The 26250-nt window shown below is 34.8% G+C and overlaps 5 protein-coding genes across 7 annotated transcripts; 2 read left to right on the plus strand and 3 right to left on the minus strand.

The window, feature by feature from the left end:
• Window positions 1-1100: 1100 nt before the first annotated feature.
• LOC112509924 (AP2-like ethylene-responsive transcription factor At1g16060) lies at window positions 1101-4872 on the plus strand. The gene is made up of 8 exons (XM_025115134.1): window positions 1101-1347; window positions 1431-1513; window positions 1641-1649; window positions 1795-1883; window positions 1974-2047; window positions 2297-2347; window positions 2430-2506; window positions 4174-4872. The coding sequence occupies exons 1-8, from the start codon at window positions 1202-1204 to the stop codon at window positions 4668-4670; spliced, it is 1026 nt and encodes a 341-aa protein (XP_024970902.1). The 5' UTR covers window positions 1101-1201; the 3' UTR covers window positions 4671-4872.
• Window positions 4873-6208: 1336 nt separating this feature from the next.
• Window positions 6209-10829, minus strand: LOC112509213 (tubby-like protein 8). Its single transcript, XM_025114068.1, has 10 exons — window positions 10815-10829; window positions 9450-9892; window positions 9247-9361; window positions 8223-8399; window positions 7769-7821; window positions 7564-7660; window positions 7374-7463; window positions 6940-7035; window positions 6513-6580; window positions 6209-6425 (listed from the first exon to the last, which is right to left on the minus strand). Exons 1-10 carry the CDS (start codon window positions 10827-10829, stop codon window positions 6350-6352), a joined length of 1230 nt encoding a protein of 409 aa, XP_024969836.1. The 3' UTR covers window positions 6209-6349.
• A 2936-nt stretch (window positions 10830-13765) lies between these two features.
• LOC112509659 lies at window positions 13766-16721 on the plus strand. 2 transcript variants are annotated; one of them, XM_025114734.1, is made up of 5 exons: window positions 13766-14114; window positions 15584-15801; window positions 16054-16182; window positions 16291-16422; window positions 16511-16721. In XM_025114734.1, the coding sequence occupies exons 1-5, from the start codon at window positions 13799-13801 to the stop codon at window positions 16625-16627; spliced, it is 912 nt and encodes a 303-aa protein (XP_024970502.1). In that variant the 5' UTR covers window positions 13766-13798; the 3' UTR covers window positions 16628-16721. The 2 variants fall into 2 exon arrangements, with proteins under 2 accessions (XP_024970502.1, XP_024970503.1); XM_025114735.1 differs by having other exon boundaries at window positions 15601-15801.
• A 63-nt stretch (window positions 16722-16784) lies between these two features.
• LOC112509660 lies at window positions 16785-17860 on the minus strand. Of its 2 annotated transcripts, none has more exons than XM_025114736.1 (2): window positions 17588-17860; window positions 16785-17239 (listed from the first exon to the last, which is right to left on the minus strand). In XM_025114736.1, exons 1-2 carry the CDS (start codon window positions 17825-17827, stop codon window positions 16925-16927), a joined length of 555 nt encoding a protein of 184 aa, XP_024970504.1. In that variant the 5' UTR covers window positions 17828-17860; the 3' UTR covers window positions 16785-16924. The 2 variants fall into 2 exon arrangements, with proteins under 2 accessions (XP_024970504.1, XP_024970505.1); XM_025114737.1 differs by having other exon boundaries at window positions 16785-17229; window positions 17588-17668.
• A 2765-nt stretch (window positions 17861-20625) lies between these two features.
• LOC112509941 (ubiquitin receptor RAD23b) lies at window positions 20626-26051 on the minus strand. Its single transcript, XM_025115161.1, has 13 exons — window positions 25819-26051; window positions 24465-24626; window positions 24011-24049; window positions 23860-23918; window positions 23677-23754; window positions 23312-23489; window positions 23106-23240; window positions 22960-23025; window positions 22698-22745; window positions 22509-22618; window positions 22218-22296; window positions 22006-22140; window positions 20626-20928 (listed from the first exon to the last, which is right to left on the minus strand). Exons 1-12 carry the CDS (start codon window positions 25882-25884, stop codon window positions 22024-22026), a joined length of 1137 nt encoding a protein of 378 aa, XP_024970929.1. The 5' UTR covers window positions 25885-26051; the 3' UTR covers window positions 20626-20928; window positions 22006-22023.
• Between the last annotated feature and the right edge of the window lie 199 nt (window positions 26052-26250).

A 26250-nucleotide genomic window follows, 5' to 3' on the forward strand; every position in this document is an offset into this window, starting at 1 on the left:
AAATGAAGATTTATCTCGATGCATTGCACGAGTACCTTTTTAGTAAATTAGTAATGGAACGAACAATAATCACTTATTTTATACTATATTATAAAACATTTGACAAAAACTATTAAAAATCTTTTTTATGCATAAAGTACTGTATATTGATGCATATTACTTAAAATTCAAGATTATAAGTAAATTATGCATAAGTACAACTTATTAAAGCTTTATGTTTGAATTCGTGCAACTAACTGCAGATAAACATAATCAAATAGTGGATACACATCTCATTTTAAAAAATAAAAAATCTAAAATATAATTAAGATTATTATCGAGTTCTAACAAAATAATTAATTGTTATCTTTATAAGAAAATTATATTATTAAACCAAATATAAATTACTTCGTTGTTATTGAATCAAAATTAAATTATAATTAAAAAAAATTGAATTAAAAAGTTACACAAAAAATGAGGAATTTTAAATAGTTATTTTGATACTAATATTAATATATTTTTGTTAAATTTTTATGATATCTTCAAATTTATATTTTATTCAAAAATAAAAACATCATCTTTTTTTTCATAATCACGTAAGACTATATTATAACATCGACTGATATAAAGAATAAAATAAAATATTAAAATCAAGATGTATCTCGTTGTATTGCACAAGTACCCTTTTAATATTGTTTAATCTATAAATGTTTTAAAAAGTTAAGAAGTTTTATTGGGATCGATCCCGTGATGGTCAGGAGATGATTTGGGCCTAAAAAGCAAAGAAATGTAAAATTAGGGCACAAATGACAATTAGTAAAACCCAAAATAAACCCTCACCGTCGGATCCAATTCAAGTCCAAACAACAGAAAACACAAGACAATTGCACTTGAAAGGCCGCTTGCAGACGGCCATCTTCTCTCACTCGTCAGTCTCACACAGTCACACTCTCACCCACACAACAAAACCCTTTTCTCCCCCTCACTGATTCAGCCGGCTCGCACTGATTTCCCCCACTAATCCAAAACCCCCATTGTTTATATATAATATATATATATTTCTCTCTCTCTCACATCAATTGCTTTTATATGGCCATCACCATGGTCATTGGATGATGACCCAGTCCCCTTTCTTCATAATTTGATCTCTCTCTCTCTCCCCTACTCTGCTTGTGTAGACTGTAGAATTAGCTTCATTTCTTCGATAGAAATTGAAGTTTTAATGGCGAAGATTTCACAGAAGAAGAATGCGGCATCGAATGGCAACAATGAAACCAAGCCAGTCATTGGAAAGCCTAAGAGAACACGTAAGACGGTTCAGAGAGATTCCCCTCCACAACGTAGCTCAATCTACAGAGGCGTCACCAGGTACGATTTTCAATCTCGAAGTAATTTGATTTTTTTTTTTTTTGTTATTTAGAGATTGAATTTGATTCCGTTTGAACATGAAGGCATCGATGGACTGGTCGTTATGAAGCTCATTTATGGGATAAGAATTGCTGGAATGAATCACAAAACAAAAAAGGAAGACAAGGTTTTCTTCTTTCTGATTCAAAATTAAATCGTGATTACGTTTTCATTTCTTCGATTCAACTTATAACTTGAATTTCATTTTCTTACTGATTTCCATGAAAATGGTGGCGATTCCTACTGAAACACAGTATATTTAGGTAAGCTTGGCATCCATATCTGGATTCTGGATGCATCTTGGTTCAATTTCATTACTGTATCAATAAATTACAATACAAAAAGTGGGAAAAATGGTGTTTCCAATTCAAAATACTTTCAAAACTTATCCAAATTCGTGATATTTAGGGGCCTACGACGATGAAAAAGCCGCTGCACATGCATATGACTTGGCAGCATTGAAGTATTGGGGACAAGACACCATCCTCAATTTCCCTGTAATTTATTTATTTCAAAAATATTAATATTTATTTATTCAAATTTAATTTCCTAAAAATGAATTAATACGTGTTCATGATATTTTGCAGCTCGAAACCTACAAAGAAGAGCTTCGAGGCATGGAGGGTTTGTCAAAAGAGGAGTATATCGGATCTTTGCGCAGGTAACACCTACTTAAAAATGTAGTCAGATTCATACGAGAACAATAACCAAATAAGAGAAAAAGAAATGTGATTCACGCGACTTTGGTCACGGCTCATTCTTGCTTTGACTGTTTTCATGTTTTTCTATTTGATTATTGTTCTCGTTTAAACCTCTCTTGTGAAGAACTTTTTAAAGTCACATATTTTGCTTGATGATTTGCATCTTGGTTCTTTCTCTAAATTACTGTAAATATATATTCTTATCGTAGAAAAAGTAGCGGTTTTTCACGAGGAGTTTCAAAATACAGAGGCGTAGCAAGGTATTTCCAATGACCGTGTTAGTCGGTTTTCGGAACAGTAAAATAAGCAATTGTATTCATTTGGTTCTTGTTTAATGTGTAGGCACCATCATAATGGTAGATGGGAGGCTCGTATTGGCCGGGTTTTCGGTAACAAGTATCTGTATCTCGGAACATACGGTAAACTCCTATTTTAATTGTTTGTTTTTATTCTTTTATATCTTTATGTTAAATTAAATATTAAATATGATATATATAAAAAAGACCAAATGAAAAATGACATTGTTGAAGTAAGACAATTAAAATATAACCATTATAAATATCCCTTTTGGAGTTATTGAATAAACAAATGAAGATGTGTTTTTTTTTTCTAATTTGAAAATAAAAAGCAATATATTTACCATCACCCAAACATCTCCATCAAATGTGAGGTGTGTCTTGGCCGTTTACTAAACACTTATTAAGTGTTTACAGGTAAAATTTAACACTATTACTTATCGAATAAGATTTTGGAGTATCAAAACGACATCGTATGCAACAATTTACCTGGTAAACGTTTACCGGATGTTTGATTGAAATGGGATGAAAGAGAAAATACATTAAAGGAAGAATAAATGAAAGAAGAGGATGCAGTTGGTACAATAGATGACCAACCCTCAACCGCTTAGCCCATTGGTCGTGATGTTAAGAAAATTGAAGGCTTGGTTAGTCAACCCCATGGTCCCAACTCCCAACCCTCCACCAAATATTTCATGCACATAACTTTGAATTCAATACCACCAAATATTATTATGGTTCAACCAAATGAATCCTTTCTCCTCCTCCTACTCTCTTTAGTCGAACATCACACATACTCCACTTCATCCATATAAGGGTATTTGAGATTGTTTATAAAAATAACTTATTAATTTATTCCGGTATGACACCAATAATAAGCACTTTTAAGTGTTTGGATATACAACTTATACCAGTTCCAAACCGATAATATGGAGTTCTTGAAGAAGTTAAATCATTCTAACTTATAATAAGATGATAAAGACTTTTGTAGAAAAACATAAGTTGTTTTCAAAATAGAGCTTTAATAAATTGACCTTACGCACAATGTACTTGTAATATTGAATTTTAAATAATATGTATCAATAAACAGTACTTCATGCATAAAAAATAGTTTTTAAGAGTTTTTGTCAAATGCTTTCTAATATAGTATAAAAATAGATCCAAATTTAATCGATGTGAGACTCGTTGACAAACATTAAAGTGGCGGTGATTCTTGTAAAAAAGTGGCGGCACATGCTACTCCTAATATATTCAATAGCAGCATGACATTTTTTACAAGCCTTGGCGGTACCACCATTGAAATTCGTTTTGTACTATGACTGAACAGCTTTGCAGAAAATTAAGAGGCTGCGGTATCATATCTAAATTTAAATTTGAGTTTAAATTGTTAATAACTATGAAACATAAAAGTGTAAATCATTGAAATTAGAACTGTCTTTTTAGTGTTTTGCACCTAATTTGAAAGTATAATTAATTTATATTGTATTATATTATATTTTAGAGTGAACGGTGGATTTGGTCTCTGTGTTTTGATTTTTTTATTATGGTTTCCATAGTATGTTTATTGTGGATTTGGTTCTTGTGGTATTCAATTTGTTCTGGCAATAGTCCATTTGACTAATGTCAACGTTAACTCTGTTAAATCAAGGGTTATTTTAGTCTTTTATCTTTTTTTCTATAAAATAAATAAAAACGATATTTTTATACAAATATGGTTTTATAGTATGATAATTATTTTTTGTAGCTAAATTTATGAATATACCCCTGAACTTTGTGATGTTATCACTCAGCCACCCAAGAAGAAGCGGCGACGGCTTACGATATGGCAGCAATAGAGTACAGAGGACTTAACGCCGTTACAAACTTTGACCTGAGCCGTTACATCAAGTGGTTAAGACCCAACCAAACAGATCCCAACAACTCAAACGGTATCCAAATTAACCCTAGTCAACATCCAGGGTCAAGCTCCCTTTCCAACAACCAAAACCAGCAACCGGAAAGCTCAAGCTCCGGCGAAACAACCACCAGTATACCTCCGCCACCTTCCTCAGCCCTAGGGCTACTGTTGCAGTCCCCAAAGTATAAGGAAATGATGGAGATGACCTCGGCGGTTGACTCCCCTTCGACGCCGCCGGAATCAGATCGGCCTCGGCGAAGCTTCCCTGACGATATACAGACCAATTTTTACTGCCATGATTCCAACAGCTATGCCGAGGGTGATGACAATATTTTCGCAGATCTGAATTCATTTTCTGCACCTATGTTCGAAAGCGAGCTTGACGCATAAACCGGTGATCGGAGCAAGTTCAACGACGCTGACGGTAATGATGATTTTAGGATTTACTTATTTGACTTGCAGAGAGACGAGAGTTTTATTCATCTTTCGTTTTGTCTCTAATTTAAAAATTATTTCTAAGTGTAGATATACCTACCTATCATGAGGCATAGACATTCATTGATTTCTATACTTTTTTCCTCAAGAAAAAGAAACCTAATAAAAATGTTGCAGGCATCAAAAGCCTCATTTCTTTAATTGTTTTCAAACTGTGTTTGTCTGAGCCTAACTTGTGCCCACTTCGATCTTGGAGAACAGTCAAGGAAAATTCTCAACGTTCTTGCATCCACTTTGATTAGAGTCTTTTCGAAGGCGCGAAAGTTTGCATTTTATCTTTGATTTGAATCGATGATTTAATTGGTCATAAAATAAGTTGTTTTGGGTTTTGGCATTTGATCCATCATCGTTTTGGTTGGTTAGTTTATGAAGCATCGTTTTAAACATTGATTTGGAGTCAATAAATTCAAAAAGCATCAATTTTCAGTACCTGCCAAATTAATATTGGAAATGATGTACCAAATCTTTAATGGTGTTGGCATATAAAAGCTACATGTGGCAGTGGCAACACATAAAATACGGCCAACATGTTGCATTAACTCGTTTCAAACCAACCAAACTTTGACTTAAATTTGATAGGTTTTTTAATCGGCAAATTGCATGAAAAAGTAACGTATTTTAACTTGATTTTTATTTTGGGTAACGTACTTTTAAAACTTCTATTTTGGTACTTAAGATGTAAAGTTTTAAACATTTAAGTACCCGGGTAACCCCATGAAGACTAATTTTAGACTAATTTTTAGATTAAAACAAATCCATGTCACTGACTAGGTCAACAAATAATACTGAGTTGGATACCACATTACTCGCCACATCAGTATGATAACCGGTTAATACTTCAACCAGTTACCCAGGTACTTAAATGTTTAAAACTTTACATCTTAAGTACCAAAATAGAAGTTTTGAAAATACGTTACCCAAAATAGAAATCAAGTTTAAAATATGTTACTTTTTCATGCAATTTGCACTTTTTTTAATTGACAAAATATGTGCTTCATTTCAAGCTAAAGCCAGCTGCTGCTACAGCTAATGTCACATTATGTACTTTGACACGTCTAATAAATAAATGTCCCCATATGTGTATAGGGCCGGTTTAAGTAAAAACCCCAAATACTATGACAAGGTAAATAGGAAATATTCATATGTGAATTATTGAATGTCTTAATGTTATAGAAATATATAATTGTCTAGTAATGTCTTAATGTTGTAGAAAATGACTTATCAGAACATGACTCACAGAAAGTTAAGTTTTTTTCTAAACCCGCTCCTTCTATCTATGAAAAAACCCTTTCGAACTAAATTTTCTCAATCCATACGGACAAATTAATTCATACAAGACAATTTTAGACATAATAAAAAACCAACCAAACAGCTCCTTGATTTTTCTTATTTAAACCTAACCTTGGTAAATTGATGTAAAGACATAGACAAATGATTAATTGCCTCAAGAAACTTTGAAAATAAGAGATATATATCATAAGGAATGATAAAGAGAATTTGAAGTCGAAGTTAACAAATTTCACAATTATGTCAAAGCTCTTGTTGATAAACCCATTTCAGCAATCAGAATGTGTTCACATTGTGCAGCAAAGCTTTGAATCGATAGACGCCAAACATATGCTGAAGGCCTGATAACCGGTTAGCGGATATCTGAAAAGCAAATGCACGTGTATATATAAAAAAACCCTCATGATTTCGTAGAGAAAACACAAACTAGATGAATTATGTTGTTAATACCTGTAGTCCATCACATACTTGGACTTCCCTATCCTCCCAAGTTGCAAAATTGTTTGTCTTCCATTTTTCTGAACACCGGAAAATACAGATCAAAACCTCAACCAAAAGTTGTGACATTTACATTTTCTTTTAAGTATATAATACTTATATGCAACAAATAAACTCAACATACCCTCCTCATTTTTGGTGAGGTTTGAACCCCTGACCTCGTAGGAGACCAAAGGGCTCTGGTGACATCCACCCTTTTTCATGCACCAAATTTTGTGAACTTTTGCATTTGTTTGTTGGTTAGTTCATTTATATATTGTCCCTCATTCACCATTTTATGGGTAGGATCTAAATATGCATATGGAAGAAAGAGGCATAAAAACTCACATTCTACATAGGTTTCACCCCCTATATGTATATCAAGGAAAGGCAAGTTTACCTCCAAAGTCAACTGGAAGTTCTTGGCTGAACTCTGGATTTTAAGTCCTGCTGCTTTTCCCCTATTTCTGAAATCCAACTCATATTGCTTTGAGACCTGGATCATAGCAGAGTGTTTAGAAGAGAGCATTCATAATCTATTAAATTCATTCGTATGTCTAGAGGGAAGTGCCATTAGAAACCCAAAATTGATTAGGAACCTGGGAACCATCCACATCATGCCACGTATCTCTCTTCATTCATCATGAATAACACATTCAAGATGAATATTCATCATGAATGTGGTTACATATTCCTGATGAACCACACAATCATGATGAATTACACATCCATATTCCTGATGAATATGCCACGTGTCCTGCTGTGGCTAGTTCCGGGGTTTCTAATCAGTTTTAGGCTCCTAATGGAACCTGCCCATATATATGTAAACTTTACATTGTTGTAGTGTGGAACTCTTGAGAACAACTGATGTACTCTGTCCATTCTCTCTTCCCAATCCTTCGGTAGCCCATTGATATGTTGTGCCTGGACCAGAAACATACCACACATAAAGACCATGCTCATATTATGCAATACGCATAACGTTGAATACAAATGCTTGTATATATATACTCTTGTTTCTAACCTGAGTTGTGTTCTTCAATTGCATAGACTGATGTTTTGGGAGCCATATCTTCATGCTCCTATAACTTCCTGTCCATGTTGCTATTGTGGGCACAAAGCTATTTTGGGGAAAAGGGAATTGGTTTAATTCGGTAAATGCGTAGTTATAAGGGAAGATCTTCATGGTTTTGCCATGCAAAAGAGATATAGAAGGAGATGGAGCTTACGCTACTAATGCTAGAAGTTTGGAGTGTTTGGTCATGGAATTAACGCGTCGACCCTGCAACCAAATGAATTATTAGAGCTGTCAGAATATGTAAAACCCCATTAGATTACTCTGTCAAAAATGCCCTCTAGGATACAAGGAAGGTTTCAACATATATGCATAGAGAAGAAATGGTCCAGATCTAGCTGATGTGGACTCCAACAGAGGCTAGACTGACACAAAGTGTCAAAATGGTTGACCTTGACTCTAATATCCGGTGAGAACATGTAAAAGTGAAACCCATTAGATTACTCTCCAAAAGACTCTTTTGGAGACCAATCTAATGAGGTTCCACATATTTTCACAAAGAACGACTAAAGAAGTATCTTGTTAGAGACCGAATTTTGGATTTCAAGAGGTGAATATGTAATCCCCACAAAAGCTATAACGATTGTAGTGAAGTTTCAAAAATGGACCTGATCCCATATATGGTATTTGGAACCCATGAGATTGGCAGTCACACTCCCTACATAACTATCATCTGCACAACATAATATGCCTTTTGTATTCTGAGCAATTATGAACTCCGATCTACCGTTGTGACGTCTATGATGAGCCACAGCAAGTTTCCGATTTTGCCTTCCTTGACCCTCCTATACAAATTCAAATTACAATCCAAAGTAATTAAGCACAAACCATCAACATAATAGAATCAGAAAAGATCAAAGTTGAGACACAATGCTACTCTTGACTACACATAATCAGACCATCACGAACTCAGAACCTTTGGAGGTTCTTCGAGCTAATCACAACCACTTGGGCAAACTTAAGGGCCTGTACAGCAGCTTAATGAGCTTAATAGACTCACAGCTTACTCGGTCAGCTATACATGATTGTTTGGTAGTGGCTTAATGATATAGAAAGTGGCTTATTTAGTAAGCTTTTAGGGGACCTTTATGTAGAAAGCCAGGTTTTTTCCAAACTTGCCCTTTCCAATTAAAAAAAAAACATGCTCATTCCATCTATGAGAAAACCCTTCCAAATCCATAAAGACAGATTAATCCATACAGACAGCTTGATCCATACGGGACTTAATAAAAAACCAACTAAAGAGCCCCCTTAGTTCCAAATTCCTTTTTATCTGTAAATCTAAATTAGACTGGTCATTTCATTCCCATATGGACATCATACAAATATTAAGGTCTGAGTCCACAGATAGATAAAATGCAAGCACCGGAGCAAGATAACTTAGGTCATGTTTTAGCAGCTTAATGAGCTTAACGAGACTCGCAATTTATTTGGTCAGCTATACATGACTGCTTGATAATGACTTAATGATATAGAAAGTAGCTTATCGAGTAAGCGTGTAGAGGGCGCTTTATGCAGAAAAAACCTTTCCATCTATGAGAAAAACCCTCCAAAACAAAAACTTTTTCAATCGATACATACAACTTTATCCATACATGATATATCAACTCGAAGAGTTAGAGACAACATTACATTGGTGTAGAGCGTATACAGTGTTCCACCATTCAGCCCGTCGACCGACTTTTCCTTCACAATAATACAAGTACACCTTCCTATATCCACAGGCAAAGGCCTACACAACAAAGACCTGAAAACAGATATACACAATCCCAATGTCAAAATGCTACTAATAACAATCACAACATTCAATCTTCAACAACGATCAAAAGACGAACCTGTTGGGGAGTGTAGACCATGAGGAAGCGGGTGCAGCCTCGGAATCCGAATGATCCCAAATATTTCCCGAATTGTTTTTGTTGGAACCAATGGGTTCATAGAAATTGGAACCAAAGGTTGGATTAGGGTCATTCAATTGCATACAGAGCTGCAGCGAAGATGGCTTCCAAGCCCTATCTTTCAAACGGGTCTTGGCAATCGGTGGTTGTTTGGAAACGACGATGTTAGAATCCACATTCTCCTTGTCGTCTGGCTTGCAATTGTTGTTCTTCATCTTATTGGGTTCTGAATTCTCTTTATCATCCGACAAATTGGCGATAATTTGAGGATCATGGATGGGGTCGCTGGAGCTACGATTGTGTTTGATTTCTGTAAGAAGGGTTGGAATTTGCCATTTGGGAAGAGAAGAAGAGGGTTTAGAGAAAGATGAAGTGGGTGGTTGCTGCCAATGCCATAGATGGTAAGTTTGAATTTGAAAAGAAAGGGGGCTTTGGGGGAAGTGATTTTGGGAAATGGGTTGGATTTATGTGAGGAGATGGTTGCTAATAACGGTAACTATTTAGGATCCCTTGAAGCGGGAACGATGTTTAAACATCAAAAATTGGGGTTGGTGGGTTTCTAATAAATGCTTTGTGGGGTCACAATAATTATTCATTATGACTTTTTTGATTAAATTGTAATTAAAACTTGAGTAAATTACGATTTTGTCCATGTAATTTGTAAAGGATTGTGATTTTTTTTTTGTCTTAGGTGGTTATGAAATTATGATTCGTTCTATAATTTATTGTTGTTTTTATCTCTGAGATTAAGAAGTTGTTTCTTAAATGTTTATCGGATAAGTGCTTACTGATATCACCTACCATACTGATTGAGCATGACAAAGATTAAGAATCGAGAGTCTTAGAAGTCGTTTAGCAAATGCTTATTCGGGTAACTATTTACAAAGTTATATTGCGTTGAAGGATAAATATGACAAGGACCAATAATCTTATCCGGTAAGAGCGAGACAAGGACCGAGAGTCTTATCCGGTAAGTGAGGACAATGACTCTTACCCTGGTCAGCTCTTACCGGATAAATTGTTGCATATAAAGCCGTTTTTGTTGACTAAAATCTTACTCGTTAAGTAAATGATAGTGTTGAATTTTATCGCTAAGTATTTACCAAGTAAGTGTTTGGTAAATGACCCCTTAGTCTTAGGGGCCGTTTACCCAAAATGCTTACCTAGTAAGCGATTACCAATAGGATTAGGAGTCAACACTATAATTTACTTTGATACGTAAGATTTTAGTACATCAAAACATATCAAATGCAACAATTTACTGGGTAAACACTTGCATGGGTAAGAGCCTCCATCATCACTTACCGGATAAGACTCCATTTTTCTCATCACTCTTACCCGGTAAGATTCTTGGTCCTTTTCATGTTCATCCGATGAGGAAATTTATGCGTTAAGCACTTACAAAATAAGTGTTTAGTAAACAGCCCCTTACTCCGTAAGGAAGGAAAAATGCTCCTACCCAATAAACATTTACTATAAAATAATATTTCTGTTGAAGAAATGAAAGTGTAAATTAAAAGGGAATTTAGTTTTTCTTTTGGAGACCCAACATTTGGTGTAACTTTTGTTCTTACCAACATTTCAACTTTTGGTTTTTTTTCTTTCTAAAAATGTAAGAAAAACAATAACTTTGTGCCTTTAAAATATATTTATTAAACAATATTAAATTTTAATTCAAAAAATAAATTCAATATATAATATTCAACCAAGTTGTAGGAGGTTAGGGTATTTGGCTTAGCGGTATTTGAGTTTTTGGCCTTATAAGAGATCAGAGGTTTAAACATCACTAAAGTGAGGAAAATGTATGAGTTTATTTGTTTTATTTGTCGTATATAAATCTTATATACTTCAAAAGAAAAAAAAATTATAGTGCAAAACTTGAATTAATAGGAAATAGTGGTAAAAGCGAGAATGCTGATATAAAAATCAAAACGAACGGTAAAACTAAGCCCTCTCGGATACTTTCTTAAGAATAAGAAAGAAAAACCGTAATATATTATAAATAAATTTAGTTTTTAACAAATGAAATGATCAACTAATCATTATTTATATTAAAAAAAAATAAACATTATTTTAATGGATTTTCTGTCTAAAAACAATGTGGTCATTTTAACAGTTTTGTTCTGTCATGTCCTAGTCGTACCAAACATAGGACAGACAATTAGTCATGTCGCGTCCCGTCCTGTCCCGTCATGTCATGTCTAGTCTGCGTATCAACCGCTACCTTAAAGAAAACAAGTTATATTGTAGTTTTATATATTAGTCAATTAAAATTTACCATAAAATATACACGAAATTGGTTTTAGTTCATAAGTTTTCTTGACTTATTCACAGTGATTTGGAATCACATGACACCACCCTGTTTTCATAAGATCTATAAGGATTCGGCTTTTTTTAATAAGGTAACCTTCACAGTATTTTTGCTGTGGATGTTCGATTTTTTTTATCTTCACAGTGTTTTGCTGTAAAGTTTCAAGTGTAAAAAAGTGCTCTCACGGATATCACAAAAACAAGCTGGTCTGACGTGAACCCAACCCTATTTATGGTTATACTTTATATATTATTAGTCAATTTTCTTATTAAATTATATTTTAAATCAAATATTGTATTATTTTTTTTTAAGAATTAAATATATAATATCGTTTTGGAGCTAACTAGATTCGGTGATCTACATTACCTGCTTTGAATTGATAGATCCTCTTTAACATTTAAAGTTATATTGTTTCTTTCATTATCGGGTGTTGTGATACAACAACAATATTTAAGGTCCGTTTACCAAACGTTTAACCGGATAAGTGCTTACTAAGTCACATTATTTTATTGAATGAATATAACAAGGATCAATTATCTTACCCGTTAAGAGCGAACGCAAGAACTGAAAGTCTTATCCGGTAAGTGATAACGACGATTCTTACCACAGTTAGTACTTACTGGGTAAATTGTTGCATACGATACCATTTTGGTGGACTAAAATCTTACCTTGTAAGTAAGTAATAGTGTTGAATTTTGTCGGTAAACACTTACATGGGTAAGCGTTTGGTAAACAACCCTTTACTTTTTGTTATATTTTTTGTACTTACTTAGGTAACATATTTTTTTCTAGATGGTAGAGATGGTTAAATCGAGTTCAACTGAAAACCGATTGGGATTAGTAGGGACCGGATATGGCCCGACAGTTCGAAACTAGCTATACTTTTTATGAAATTTTAAGACCCGGTATTTGACCAGTAATGTGATTTAAAAAAAATCAAGTTTTATAAATTATATTACAAGTTTTTATCTATTAAAATATAATATTTAAAGTGTATTTCAATACTTGATTTCAAAAACCGTAATTACAAAAACATGTATTACATTTTTGTGTAAATAAGATTTAAAAAAGTAATTTTGTTTTCAAACCGGACCGGATTTAAGACCAGTCCCGTCCTATGACCAGTCCCGTCCTATAACCAGTCCTTACCCTGGTGCCAGGCCGGCCTGGTTTGGCCCGGGATGGACAAACCCGATTTAATAGGACAGTCTGGTGTGCGGGACCCATTTTTGACGATATCTATACTATATTATAAAGCATTTGACAAAAACTATTAAAAACATTTTTATGCATAAAATAATGTTTATTGATGCATATTACTTAAAATTTAAGATTACATATAGAATGTGTATGTATATATCTTATTAAAGTTCCATGTTTGAATTTGTGTAACTAACTGCAGACAAACATAATCAAATACATGATAAACATCATTTTAAATATAAAAAATCTAAAGTATAATTAAGATTATCATTGAGTTATAACATAATACTTAATTATTATCTTAAAAAAATTTATTTTATTAAACCAAAAATAAATTATTTCGTTTTTGAACTTCAATTAAATTATAATAAAAAATTAAATTAAAAAAATTACACAAAAACAAAGAATTTTTAAATAGTTAATTTGATAATAATATCACTTATTTTTTTCTAAAATTTTATAATATCTTTAAATTTATATTTCATCAAAAAATAAAAACATTTTTTTCTCTCAGAACCACATAAAATCACATTATACGCAAAATATAAAATAAAACATTAGAATATAAGATATATCATACTCTAATGACGTATTACGCTAGTCTATCAAAATGGATGTGGGTTTGGTGGTGTTGGGGCCCAATAACCCGAAATCATGATGAATATGGATTATGGAGCAACCCGATATGGCATCCTACAAACGAGTGGCTCTCTCCACCCAATCTGCACAAAGAAATACAGATGAAACGAACCTCATCCATGGCACCGAATCCACGATGGCCAGCTTAACAACTCTTTCACTCTCATCCACCTCTTCCCTTTGGTACCACTGCACTAAACCCGATTCACTTTTTAATCTCAGATATTCAAGAACAATAACCTGCATGGCTGCTGCGACCAAGGTCATACCCTCCATCATCGTCGGGGGTGGCCGTGTCGGAAAAGCCCTACAAGACATGGGCGGCGGCGATGATTTGTTGGTGAAGAGAGGCCAACCTGTTCCGATCGATTTCCCAGGTCCGATATTGGTGTGCACCCGGAACGATGATCTAGATGCCGTCCTTCAATCCACTCCTAAGTCCCGTTGGAGCGGTACGATGATTTCACCAACTTATTATTATACCACTACAATGCATTCATTTTCTTCAACATTTGTGCATTTTGAAATTTGAAGTAGGTAATGGTATCATTTGGTGTATCTGTGCATTTCAATTGATTCCGTTACATGATTGTTTCTCTCACGAGAACTAACCACGAAACTATGCATATAGATTAGAATACAAATGTTTTGGAGCTTAACACCTAAAAATGTCCATGTCATATGGACCTGTACACTTAGGTTGCATTTGGTACACGGAACCTGACTTGACTGGATGGGACAGGATTGGATGGACGAGGGTGAGGTAGGCGGGTGAAAAAATTGGTAGTTTTAGTAATCCTGATATAGTTTAATGTTGCTCCAAACGTGGGACAACAAGTTTTTGTTTTGACATGTCGCGTTCTGTCTTGCGTACCAAACGCACCTTTATTCCACAACGTCCATGCCAATTTTGAATACAGAAAGTACTAAGGGGCCGTTTACTAAACGTGGGTACTTTTCCTCACCGCATGAACATGGCAAGGGCCAATAATCTTACCCGGTAAGAGCGATGATAAGTATAGAGAGTCTTACCCGGTAAGTGAGGGTGATGACTCTTACCCGGGTAAGCGCTTACTTGGTAATTTGTTGTATAGGATACGTTTGGATGTACTACAATCTTATCCAATAAAATAAATTATAGTGTTGACTCCTAACATTAAGCACTTACTGGGTAAGCATTTAGGTAAAGGGCCCCTAAGTTTTTGGTCATGAAATGTCATTCTTTTAGGCTGTTAATGAATCCCCCGAGAGGAGATCTTTGATGCTGTTGGATTCCAATATTTGATGTCCAAAGGTTAGAGTTTTAGAGAATATTGATTCTGATGGAACGGACATATGAAGTGATCCTTGTATCTAAACTCCAACTAGCAAATACCAAACCGTCTAGTTTTCGATGTATCAAAGGACTTGTACCCATGAGGTCTGGGTTCTACTCTCATGTTGGATTCTTGAATACCATTTGGCCAAAGGCCGGATGCTTAGGTGGACGTATGGTCTGACCATGTTGGATAGGATACCAAATGGTTTTTTGGGCAAAGTTGGGAATTGCACCTATGACGGGAAAACTCTAGTGGTTTCGACAAGTATATAGGAGGTAGATAAAGGCACCTGTGAGCAAGGTTTTAAAAGGTGGAATCAGGCCTCGAGGCGGTCTGAGGCATAAGCCCCGAGATGGAAATATATACACACCAAAATATGTACATATGCTACACAAATATATATAAATAGCCTCTCTACCCTTTGGGGTAGAGGCAAGGTCTATGTACATCTTACCTCTGTGTGGGATATACTGATTTTGTTTGGTAATTACCCACAAGCAGGAGTAAGGCTTTAGTCCCCCCATAAAACTTTTAATTGTTTAAACCCCGATTTAGGTGGGTCGAATTCTGATCTGTTAAGCTGGATCATAACAATCTAGCAGATTTGGTTTTTTTCCAGAACGGGATGCTGGAGCCATGGTTCGAAAGTAAAGGTCTAGGTGATGCTGACCAAGTGTTGGCATATTTTGCCGTTTCCAAGCTTGGCGAGCCCCCCGTGGATGGTATAACCGATACCAATCCTGAGGGATTGACTGCTGCTTTTGGCAAATGGGGTTCTGCTGTTGCTGCTAGGTTAGAAGCTGGAGGTCTTTCTTGCAAGGTAAATCTTGTCTAATTTATGGTCCTAAACCACTACTTTATTAAACAACGGTGAAAACAAAAGAAACGAATTACATTTTTCTTGAAAGCTCACTATCTGCTGGATTTCAGTATGACATATTCTAGCTTTTAATTTTTTGCTGGAGTTGCATCAAAACTGTAACAGCAGTTGTTGATTTTGACTTGAATTGCCTTGATTGAAGCTCCAATATCATAAACTAAAAAACTTGTTTTCTTAAAATACGGAAATCAGGTCCTCGAGAAAGAACCCTTTGAAAAGCAGATGCTAGAGAAGCTTATATGGATAGCAGCATTCATGCTTGTTGGGGCTCGCCATCCTGGAGCCACTGTCGGAATTGTAGAGAAGGACTTCCGTTCAGAGGTAAGATTACCTTCATCAACACGACAAAGTCGTTGAGTTTTCATACTACCATCTTATAACTATGTTCATCTTCAATCTAAGCATCTTTCCTACAACATATATGTTCAGGTAGGTAGCCTCATTGAAGAACTGGCATCTGCAGCAGCAGCAGAGAAAGGCATATTTTTTGAAGAAGGGATTGAGGATCGGTTATGTGCTTATGCTCGAGCAGTTTCCCACTTCCCAACTGCAGTTAAGGAGGTAAGCTCTCTGTAATATGAAAGTTGGTTGCTTGCAATTAGCCCATCAATCATTCTCTCATCTCACCAAGTGGTAATGGATCTCGCAGTTCAAATGGAGAAACGGCTGGTTCTACTCGCTCTCAGAGAAGGCAATCGCTCAAGGGAAACAAGATCCGTGCCCTTTGCACACATCATGGCTTAAAGACCTAAATATTGTTCAGTAATGTATGTGTACTATGTACCCCCAGTGTTTTAGACAATTCTTAATATGAACTAATCGCACATTTCTCTTCCTTAGTCAATGTAGCGAAAGATTCATTATAACGAGTTCAAAAAACTATTGCAGCTATCCGATCCGTAGATCATCTCTATAACGGAAGATAAAAAAGAATATTATAAGTATACTGTATTGTCAAGATATCACAATTATCATACAACTGAGAAGCAGAGAGAAATGAAAAGGGATATAAAGGACACAATGTTGTCTCTTTTCGGGTTGGGTCATGGTTTTGTTCTGCAAATCATAATTTTAGTTTCCGTTTGGCGATTGATTCTTTGGCTAGTTGGACACGACATAATGCCTTTTGAGTCGGGTTCAAGCCATAACAGACGTCCCCTGCCCCTAAAGTAACGGCAAAATAAAGATAAATGGTGCAAAGGACAGCAAGAAGTACAAGAGCGGTTAGTAGGTAACGATGACGCCTGATGACTGTTGAGAAGCTACCCAATTCATCCTCCTTTGTGTATTGCTTTTTAAATGAAGGTGAAGAAAATGCAGTCTGTGATCTCCGGTGAGGCGAAGTTATTATTCCGTCCAGAACCATAGCTGTAAACAACTGCCAAATCAATCGCAAATAATTATAAATTATTAATTAACCGTAGCTATAATTCACTTGAAGAGATATTCTAGCGTCGAATGGATCTAATCCATATGAACTTCAATTACGGTCGCTCGTACGATCTACGGTGAACTCAAATTTACAAAAACACAATTATAAACGATCAGAAGCACAGAATGCAGGGAAATATCAGATTATTCAGCCGGAAAACAGAGCGACAGAGTTCTCATATCCAATTACATCAAATTCAAACCAGATTACTTCAATTATGGAACATCGAATTGGTCTAAACTGAAATTAACAACAGCGATCGTTAGAGATGAAATGGAGGAGAAAGAAACATACCAGATCGGAGGAAAAAAGTGCCGGCGAAGATAAGAAATCGATGATCTTGTCCTTTATCCTACTCTCGCACCAGAGAGAGAGAGTGAGAGATGGTAATTGACTGATGAGTTTTAAGTATTGGGTGGTGTCGTTAATATGGCGCTTGGGAACCCGATGGGACTCGTTTCCGCCCCAAAGGCCGCAATCAGAAGAAAGGCTTTTTTCAGAGTTAGAATTTAGAGATTCAGACGGATGTGCCATTTTTAATGCATGGAGTATAAGTTGCTGAAGCAGTATTGCTTTTTATTCAGTTATTTTTGTTTGCCTTTGAAAATGTATTACCGACAGACATGTTCTTTGACTCCCGGTTTGGGAAATGGGTCCGCATCGACGACGACGACTTTTGATTTAGCGTTCATATTTGATTTGGGAAATGTGATAAGACAAGACTGGACAGGACAAGACAAGAACAAGTTGTTTATCTGGCGTTTTTTCACGATTAAGACTAGACGTACCGGATAAGTTGTCTCTGGATATTATTTAATGATTTTATATGGTGGTTACCGGAGGAGGTGGAGGTGGTCGGCGGTAGTGGCCGATGATCCGATGGTGGTTGTGGAGGATATGGAAGGGACTTGAAAGACTAATTTTAACAATGGGTTTTGTCTCATCTTGTCTAGTTCAGTATAAAGGATATTTGTTTACCTCTTAACATTGTCATTAAAATACAACTTCTGAATTGCTATGAGGTGAATTGTGTTTGCCCAAAAAAAGTATGTCTCTTAATGGTTTCAAAACCCTCTGAATGATTTTGTATTTTGGGTCTCCCTGAACTATTCAGCGTCCTAATTTCATTCTAAACAAATATTAAACAACCGTATTTCATTTTGTACTATATTATAAGAGTCTCTTAATCATTTTTCAACACTTAATCATCCTGCACCAAACCATTCAGCTTTAATTTAAAGAAGGGACTTGAGAGACCGGCAATTTTTGAATGGTTTGGTGCAAGATAATTAAGTGGTCAAAATGATTAAAAAGCTTCTACGATATAATGGAAAATGAAATATAATTATTTGGTAATTGTTAAGAATGAAATTAGGGTGCTGAATGTTTAAAGAAGGCCCAATATACAAAACCATTCAAAAGATTTTAGAACTATTAAGAGACATAATTTTTTATCAAATAAAATTCATCTTTTAGCGATTCAGAAACTGCCTTTTAGTGGAGCTATTAAAATTTAAACAAATAGCCCTTTCACTATTTGATAACATCAGAATCATTTAATACAAAATGATCATAATGGTTAAGAGGCTTTGTATGATTTAGTGTCAGATAGAAAATGATTGTTTAGAATCTATTTTGAATCAACCATCTTAATAACTAAAATTAACATTTTACCATCAATCTTACATTAGAATAAAAATTAACGTTGATAAAAGTTTTAAATGAAATTTTTGAATACAAAATAGAAAACAATTAATGATCCAATATAATACACAAAAGTTTTAAATGAATAATAAAAAACGATTTAGTATAAAGAAGAAGAATAGAAAATAATTTAGTATGAAGATGAAATACATAAAAGACAACGAATATATATATATATATATATATATATATAGGGAAGGGTTCAAACGAGAACTCCTATGATTTGCGAAAACACGAGAACAACCTATTAACTTCATATTATGATAACAATAAAAATTAAAAGATTTTTTAAATTAAAAATGAAATTAAAACAATTAAAAAAAAATTGAGAGGCAAAAGGGTAATATTGAAATTTAAAGTGATAAAATTTTAAAAACACGATCACACTAAACCCAATAATTTAGATAACATAATGGGCTATTATGGTTATCGCTTATTTCAACACGATTTGATGTGATTTGGGTGTGATATGAGTGTGATAATCATGTGATTATCACACAATTATCACAAGGATTCCGCTCGGCTAGAGTTAACTTAAGAAATCAACTACCGATTTGGTGTGATACGGGTGTGATAATCATGTGATATCACTATCATAACAGTGCACTCGATTTGATTATGGTTTCGATCGATTAGAGTTAGACAATCACACATTTATCACAACTTTTACTCATGGTTTCGATAGGTTAGGATTAGACAATCACAGATTTATCACAACGATTACGGACGAAATCCACTAAACGATTTGGTGTGATAATCATGTGATATCACTATTATAACATCACTTGCGCACTCAATTTGATCATAGTTTTGATCAATTAGGATTAGACAATCACACATTTATCACAACGATTAATCATGGTTTCGATAGGTTATGGTTATACAATCACACAATTATCACAAGGGAAGAAAAGATAGTGGAAATGAACGTGCAGGAAAAAAAAAGATAATTATAATTAATTAAAATAAAATAAAAATTATAAAAAATATTTAATTACATTGCTGCCCTTATTAATTTATTTATATTTAATATAAGTTAATGAGTTTGAGATTAAAGGTAATCAAAGGTCCAAATCCCTTACGCTTATTACCTTAACTCACACACACATACACGCACATGCGAGAACACACACATATATATGTCTATATACAAGAAAGCCTTGAGATCATATAAGACCAAACTGTGTTTGTAAGACCCGTGAAACTATTTGTTTACATTTGAAACAGTAAAAAAAATCTAAATCTTTACAACAAAACCACTGTGAAAGTTACCTTCACAATGTTTTGTTGTGAAGTAAGTGTAAAAAATAGTCTCACAGGTCTAATAAAAATAGACTCATCTCACATGATCCCAAATATACATATATACATATATTTATTTATTTGGTTTCTAATCAAATAAACTGGAAGTCTCGTCAAACAGAATTTCACAGTCTGCTAATTTTTCCAATAGATTGACTTATGAAAGTCCCCTAACATGACTTTTGATTTATTAATTGGAATGAAAAGGATAGAAATAGATGATCATATATTCTGAAAATCTAAAAATGGCAAGGATTCATTCACAAACAATGGATTTTGATGTAATTCTGATATCTTGTTACAAGTGCTACTACACTAGTCAGCTCAGCAGAATCAAACATGTTTGAAAACAATGGAAGTTGGGACATTAGCAGTATCATCATCAAACACCAAAAAACCCACACAAACAAAATCCTGTTCATCCCTTCATATTTGGGACAGGATGAAGCATCAATTTATAAATAAATAAAAAGTGCAACCAAAAAAAAAGGGAAAAAGAAAACAAAACCTCAGTTTCCTGGACAATACAATAAACGTCCAACCTGTATAAATCACCACCTAAAACGGGCCTCTCCTGCTTCTTTCACAAAACCTCCAAATAACCATATTCATCTCCAACTCAAAATCATCTGAGCATTAGAAACCCGCTAGAAGTTAGAAACCATAAAAACCTACTAAAAGTTAGAAACCTAAAAACCAAATTTAATGTTATTGTTTTGTAGATGAAACAACACGTGTGAAAACCAAACCCGTGAAATCAACCAAAACCATCCAATGATTTTGATTTTTAAGCTATGATACATATTGTTTCTCATGTTCTTTTCTTGTGCGAGTACGAGTGTGTTTCATGTATTTTTGTGTTTTTTTCACATGCAAAAAACACATACAAACTGGTTTTTATGGTTTATAGCCTTTAGACAGTTTTATTTGATTTTCTCCCTATATATATACGGGCTTAATCAAATGAGAACTCCATAATTTGTGATAACTATGAGATCCAATGTGAGCCACTCATTTGAGATAATTAACGATGTATTGAAATTCATAATAAAGGGTAAAGTAGTAATTTTGTTTTTGATGACAACCTAGTAAATTAAAATTTGGTAACATTCTATTCCGTTTACATCTATGTTCAATTTTCATATTTGTATCAATCCTCCATTTTTTTCTCCCTGTATCCCATTGATTTAAACAGCCCTGATACCTACCAACACTGTTGTACCTCTTTCTTATCTATAGTGTGTATCACATCGTATATCGTCCAGCATCACGTGTACACAGCCTGTATCTGTGGGTATATAGAGAGAACGGTCCTAATTAATCTATCACGTGTATACAGTGTATCACAATGTGTATACAGTACGTATCAGTGGGTATCACAGTGAAATGTTCAAGCCGGAGGGGAGAGGGGAGATGAGGGAGAAGAAAATTACCAAAATTATTAATTTCCTAATTTATCCTTTGATTTGTGGTTGAGATTGGATCACACGGTTATCACAAATTACTGAGTTCTCCATTGAATGATCCCTATATATACACATTATTCTATAAACAAATATGCTTTTGTAAACATCAACCTACTTGATGTGATTGTTGTGAAACCAGCAATGGGCTTAGCAAATCTTAGGTTTGGTTGTTTTTTGCTCCTCAGATTCAATCAAATTCAAAATATTTCTGCTTAAAGAGTTAAAGATGCTGATACAGACCTTTCAGGAGTCATCTATTTAGTCCTCATAATCACCCGCATTCTCCAATAAGAAGTTGGCTGCCAATTCCTCATTACGATCACAGGCTAAGAACGCCTCAATAACAAGGGTTCTATCAAAACCCATTGCCTCAAGCTGGGAGTAGAAGGATCAACTAGTCAGCTAAAAGAAAGAATGTTGGTATGCTATAAAAAACTAAAAGTGATCAATACCCGTTCAATGGCCTCCTGTTCTGCTGGAGTAACACTAATAGCATGTGGCATCTCCTGATCTGGTTGATCAAATAGATCCCTAAAATAAAGAACGATAGTTATCAATCAAAGCACTTTGCCTCAAGGGAAAAGAGGTCAGATATGTAACAGTGATAGCTTTATTACATAAACCAGTCTTAATTACAACAAGGAATAAAAGAAAACGATCGGCTAACTGGAATATGAACCAGCAAGTTCACAGAAATTCAATTCCTTCTTATATTCACCAGAGAGAAGCAAGAAACTACTCACCCTTCAGAAGCATCGACAGGTTCATTGATTAACTGAAGAAACTCGGCATGATTCTCCTGGATTAGTCCTAAAAGTTGAGGGTTTTGCTTTCCCAGCTCCTGAAGCATGGGCTGTAACAAATGCCAACTGCGTTAGACCTTTTAACAAGGCATAGATTACACACAGATAAGGGGACAGAAAAAAGTGTACCTGTAGTATTTGTGGATTTGATTGTACCATAGAACGTAATGCTTGGAACTGAAATGCAGATTGGAACTTATAAACAAAAATAATCAACAAATCCGATGCAAAAATCTAAACATCTCCAATAACAAAAGTCTACATGATTGTTTTTTTGATAATTAAGTTTTTCAGCCCTGCAGTATGTAAGTATTACTCGAACTTAAGTTTTAGCATCAATAAATGACATACATCTGGAGGTTTTAATAAATGAAACTACAATGAATACCACCTGCTGGTTGTTTCTAAGGAAGTCAAGGGATCCAAGATTGCCTCCTGCAGCACCTGACGTTATTTCCTACACAAATTCAAATAAAGATATTGTTTGTATCAGATACAAAAATGAGGTAAAAAAACCTCACCTGAATGGTTACTGACCTGAGGAAACAAGTTCAAGGGAGATGCATTAGGTCCACCAGATAGCGGTGCAACACCAGTGGCACTTGCAATACCAGCTTGAGTTGCAGGTAGTTGAGTCACTGGGACTGCAACTTCTACTGTATCTGGAATACCCTGGAACAGTTGGACAATAATTAGTGTCTAAGTTTAACAAGGTATTAAAAGAAGACAACTCAGAAACCTACAGAATACAAGTAATCAATTGCTCGCTCTGGATTGTTGTAAGCAGCTTGAAGGGCACGAGTAACAGTTTCCTTGTCCCAACTGCCACCACCAATATCCATTATGTGTTGAATAGTCTGCTCAACACCAGTACTGGTGACTACACTGGAAGCAGCTTGGCCATATGTATCAGAATTGGCACTGCAGTTCCAACAAAAGTTTGCATGTAAACCACATGAGAACTGTATGTGATACTGTTTATAATTATGACATTTTTAATACAGTTTGTTTAACGGGGTGTAAGGGGTTATTTGCAATCTCAAAAGAAGCATACTGGATTCAATTAAAGAAAATTATGGAAAAAGAAGTTGGGACAAAGAACTCATACGGTGCAGGTGCAGGTGCAGGTGCCGGAGCCGGAGGTGCTGTTGCTGGGCCAGATGATGAAGTGCTGGTTTTAGAAGCTCTGCAATTCAAGCATATGTATAAATGATAAGATCTCCCAAACACTAGATTTCTACTATTTATAAATATGAATTGCACTGTTTCTTAATGAGTAATTGAAACTCACTGTGGTTGCGCATCAGGTGCACTGGTAGGAATAGAAGCTGGTGCAGTCGTAGAGGGGAGCTGATTGTAACAGCTAAAATGAGATTTCTTTATCCATAAAGTAAATGCAAAGATCATACATGGTCCAAGGGCACAATAAAAAAAAAATATACCTGAGCAGATGAAGCTCCACCTGAGCCAGAATTCTTACTCTGTTGAGAGAAAGATAAGAAGAGTTATGATATGAAGGTGGAAACTACATTCTTATAGATGTTTCCATATCCGAAAATGCAGCCGTAACACAATTTATAAGCCATAAACAGCTAGAAGAATAGTATGAGTTTGGCGATCGCTAAATCAAGATGTCAGTGCATGTGTGTGTGTGTGAGAGAGAGAGAGAGAGTAGTTATGAAGACATGTATTTCACGAAATAAGATACATCACAGATTGTATAGCATTTAAAGAAATAACATCATTATACTAATGGTGCCACACCAACAAACTATCATTACAACAGCCTAGCATTCCAACCAACAATGCTTCAGAATACTACAAAAATTAAGGAGAGATGGCCAAAAAAAAGTAAAACACAAATATCTAACAACCCCAAACAACTAAAACAATTACCTTGCTAAGCATGACAACAAGAAAACCTTCCTCTGTGACTTTGTTATCTGCCAATGTAGTTTCATCTTTCAAAACCTTGCCATTGTGAATCAATAACTGCTGCCCACATGGGTAATTATCTTTTCCTTGTACATCTTCAATATTTTTCTTGACCGCCATAATCTAGCATCATAAAAAGCTTTATGTCAGTTACGTACATGCATGCGGAAAAAGAAACATAGATATATCATGCCATTATAATAACCCCATTAAAATGGTAATTTGTCAGCATGTCAAGCATGAAAGAACTTCTCTGTTTGCCTAAGAAATGAAGAGGAATATCTTGAATCTTGATGAAAGAATATTAAGTTGCCAAAACATGGTTCTATCTGTTTCAAATACTTTCCAACCATATCATCTTTTATCTGGATAAGTGCACATACAGTTTACAAAGAATAAGAAGGTAGACATTAAATATCTGATCAAATCCAGATTAGTGCAATTTATTACTACAGTTTTCACTATCAAAATAGAGGAACTAACACTGTTCACAGAACATTAGCATTTAGCATTGAGTTTAATCTAAAAGAATCCTTACGTAAACCCCATTCTCTTTTCTATGGATGCTAATAAAAACAAATTGAGGAACTAACACTGTTCCGAATACCAAGACAGACAACCACTGTAGATTTTCATTCAAGTTCCACAGAACTTGCCACAAACTAGTACCTTCAAAAATTTTCTATCATACGAAAATAATGAAAAACGAATAAATTGAATCTTTTGTGTAAATAAGTTCTCAAGAGTGACTGCTCCACGTAACACGACAATTTTGAATCTTCCAAAATTTATGTCATTTACATGAAAGCTACTTCTTCTATTGTGATGCCATTTCTTTCAATTACTTCTTATTTTTCTTACCAAAAAGCTAACTAATTTAATATCCATCACCTGCCATTTATTTTACGCTAAAAGACATATACGAAGTGTTTCTCAAACTTGTCAATTGTCCCAACTAAATTAACTACAACAATAATCAAAACATATTTCATTTTACCACAGCACATATGCAATTTTCTGTCTCCAAAGAACCAAACACTGACCAACTTCACCAATAGCACTGGCAATCGTATACATACACATAAAAATTTCGATTTGCTTCATCAATTTAAAAAAATTATAGATTAAAAATATATCAGATTCACGACAACAAAAACAATGCCTTAGTTTGGCATATACAGAAATTATAACTACGAGATACAAAAAAATATATGACATATGTGCTTCTGTAATCATACCTAACCACATCAGAATCAGCAAATTTTGTGTATTTACAGGAGAATTATAAACACATTTAGAAGTAGGTGGAACTCACAGTGTCGGAAGGTTGAACCCTAATTTCAAAGTGGCTCCCTTTAAGAGTCTTTACGGTGAGCTTCATTTTGAAGATCAGCGGACCTCGATCCCACAAAGAATAGGAGGATAGTACGGATTATACGGAGCTTTACTAAGTCGAAACCCTAGAAAATACAGAAACGGATCGAGATTTTCCAGAACGAAGGGAAAAGCGACTGCTGTATTTTGCAGGAATGCAAACGGAAAAAAGGCACAAAAGGGAGGAGGGCTTCACTTCGTAGTTTGAGCACGCATTTTGCACGTGACCACCATTTATTATTTTTATTTCTTTTCCTTTTTTGCACTTCACGAGTATTCTATAAGAAAATCGATATGCATTTTTTCTATATTAAAAAGGCTATTTTTTCCTTTTTTTTAACTCAAAAAAATCTACTTTTTCTAAAGTCTATTT

Source organism: Cynara cardunculus (genome assembly GCF_001531365.2).
Source record: "Cynara cardunculus var. scolymus isolate 2C chromosome LG 3, CcrdV1, whole genome shotgun sequence".
NCBI classification, from domain to species: Eukaryota; Viridiplantae; Streptophyta; class Magnoliopsida; order Asterales; family Asteraceae; genus Cynara; species Cynara cardunculus.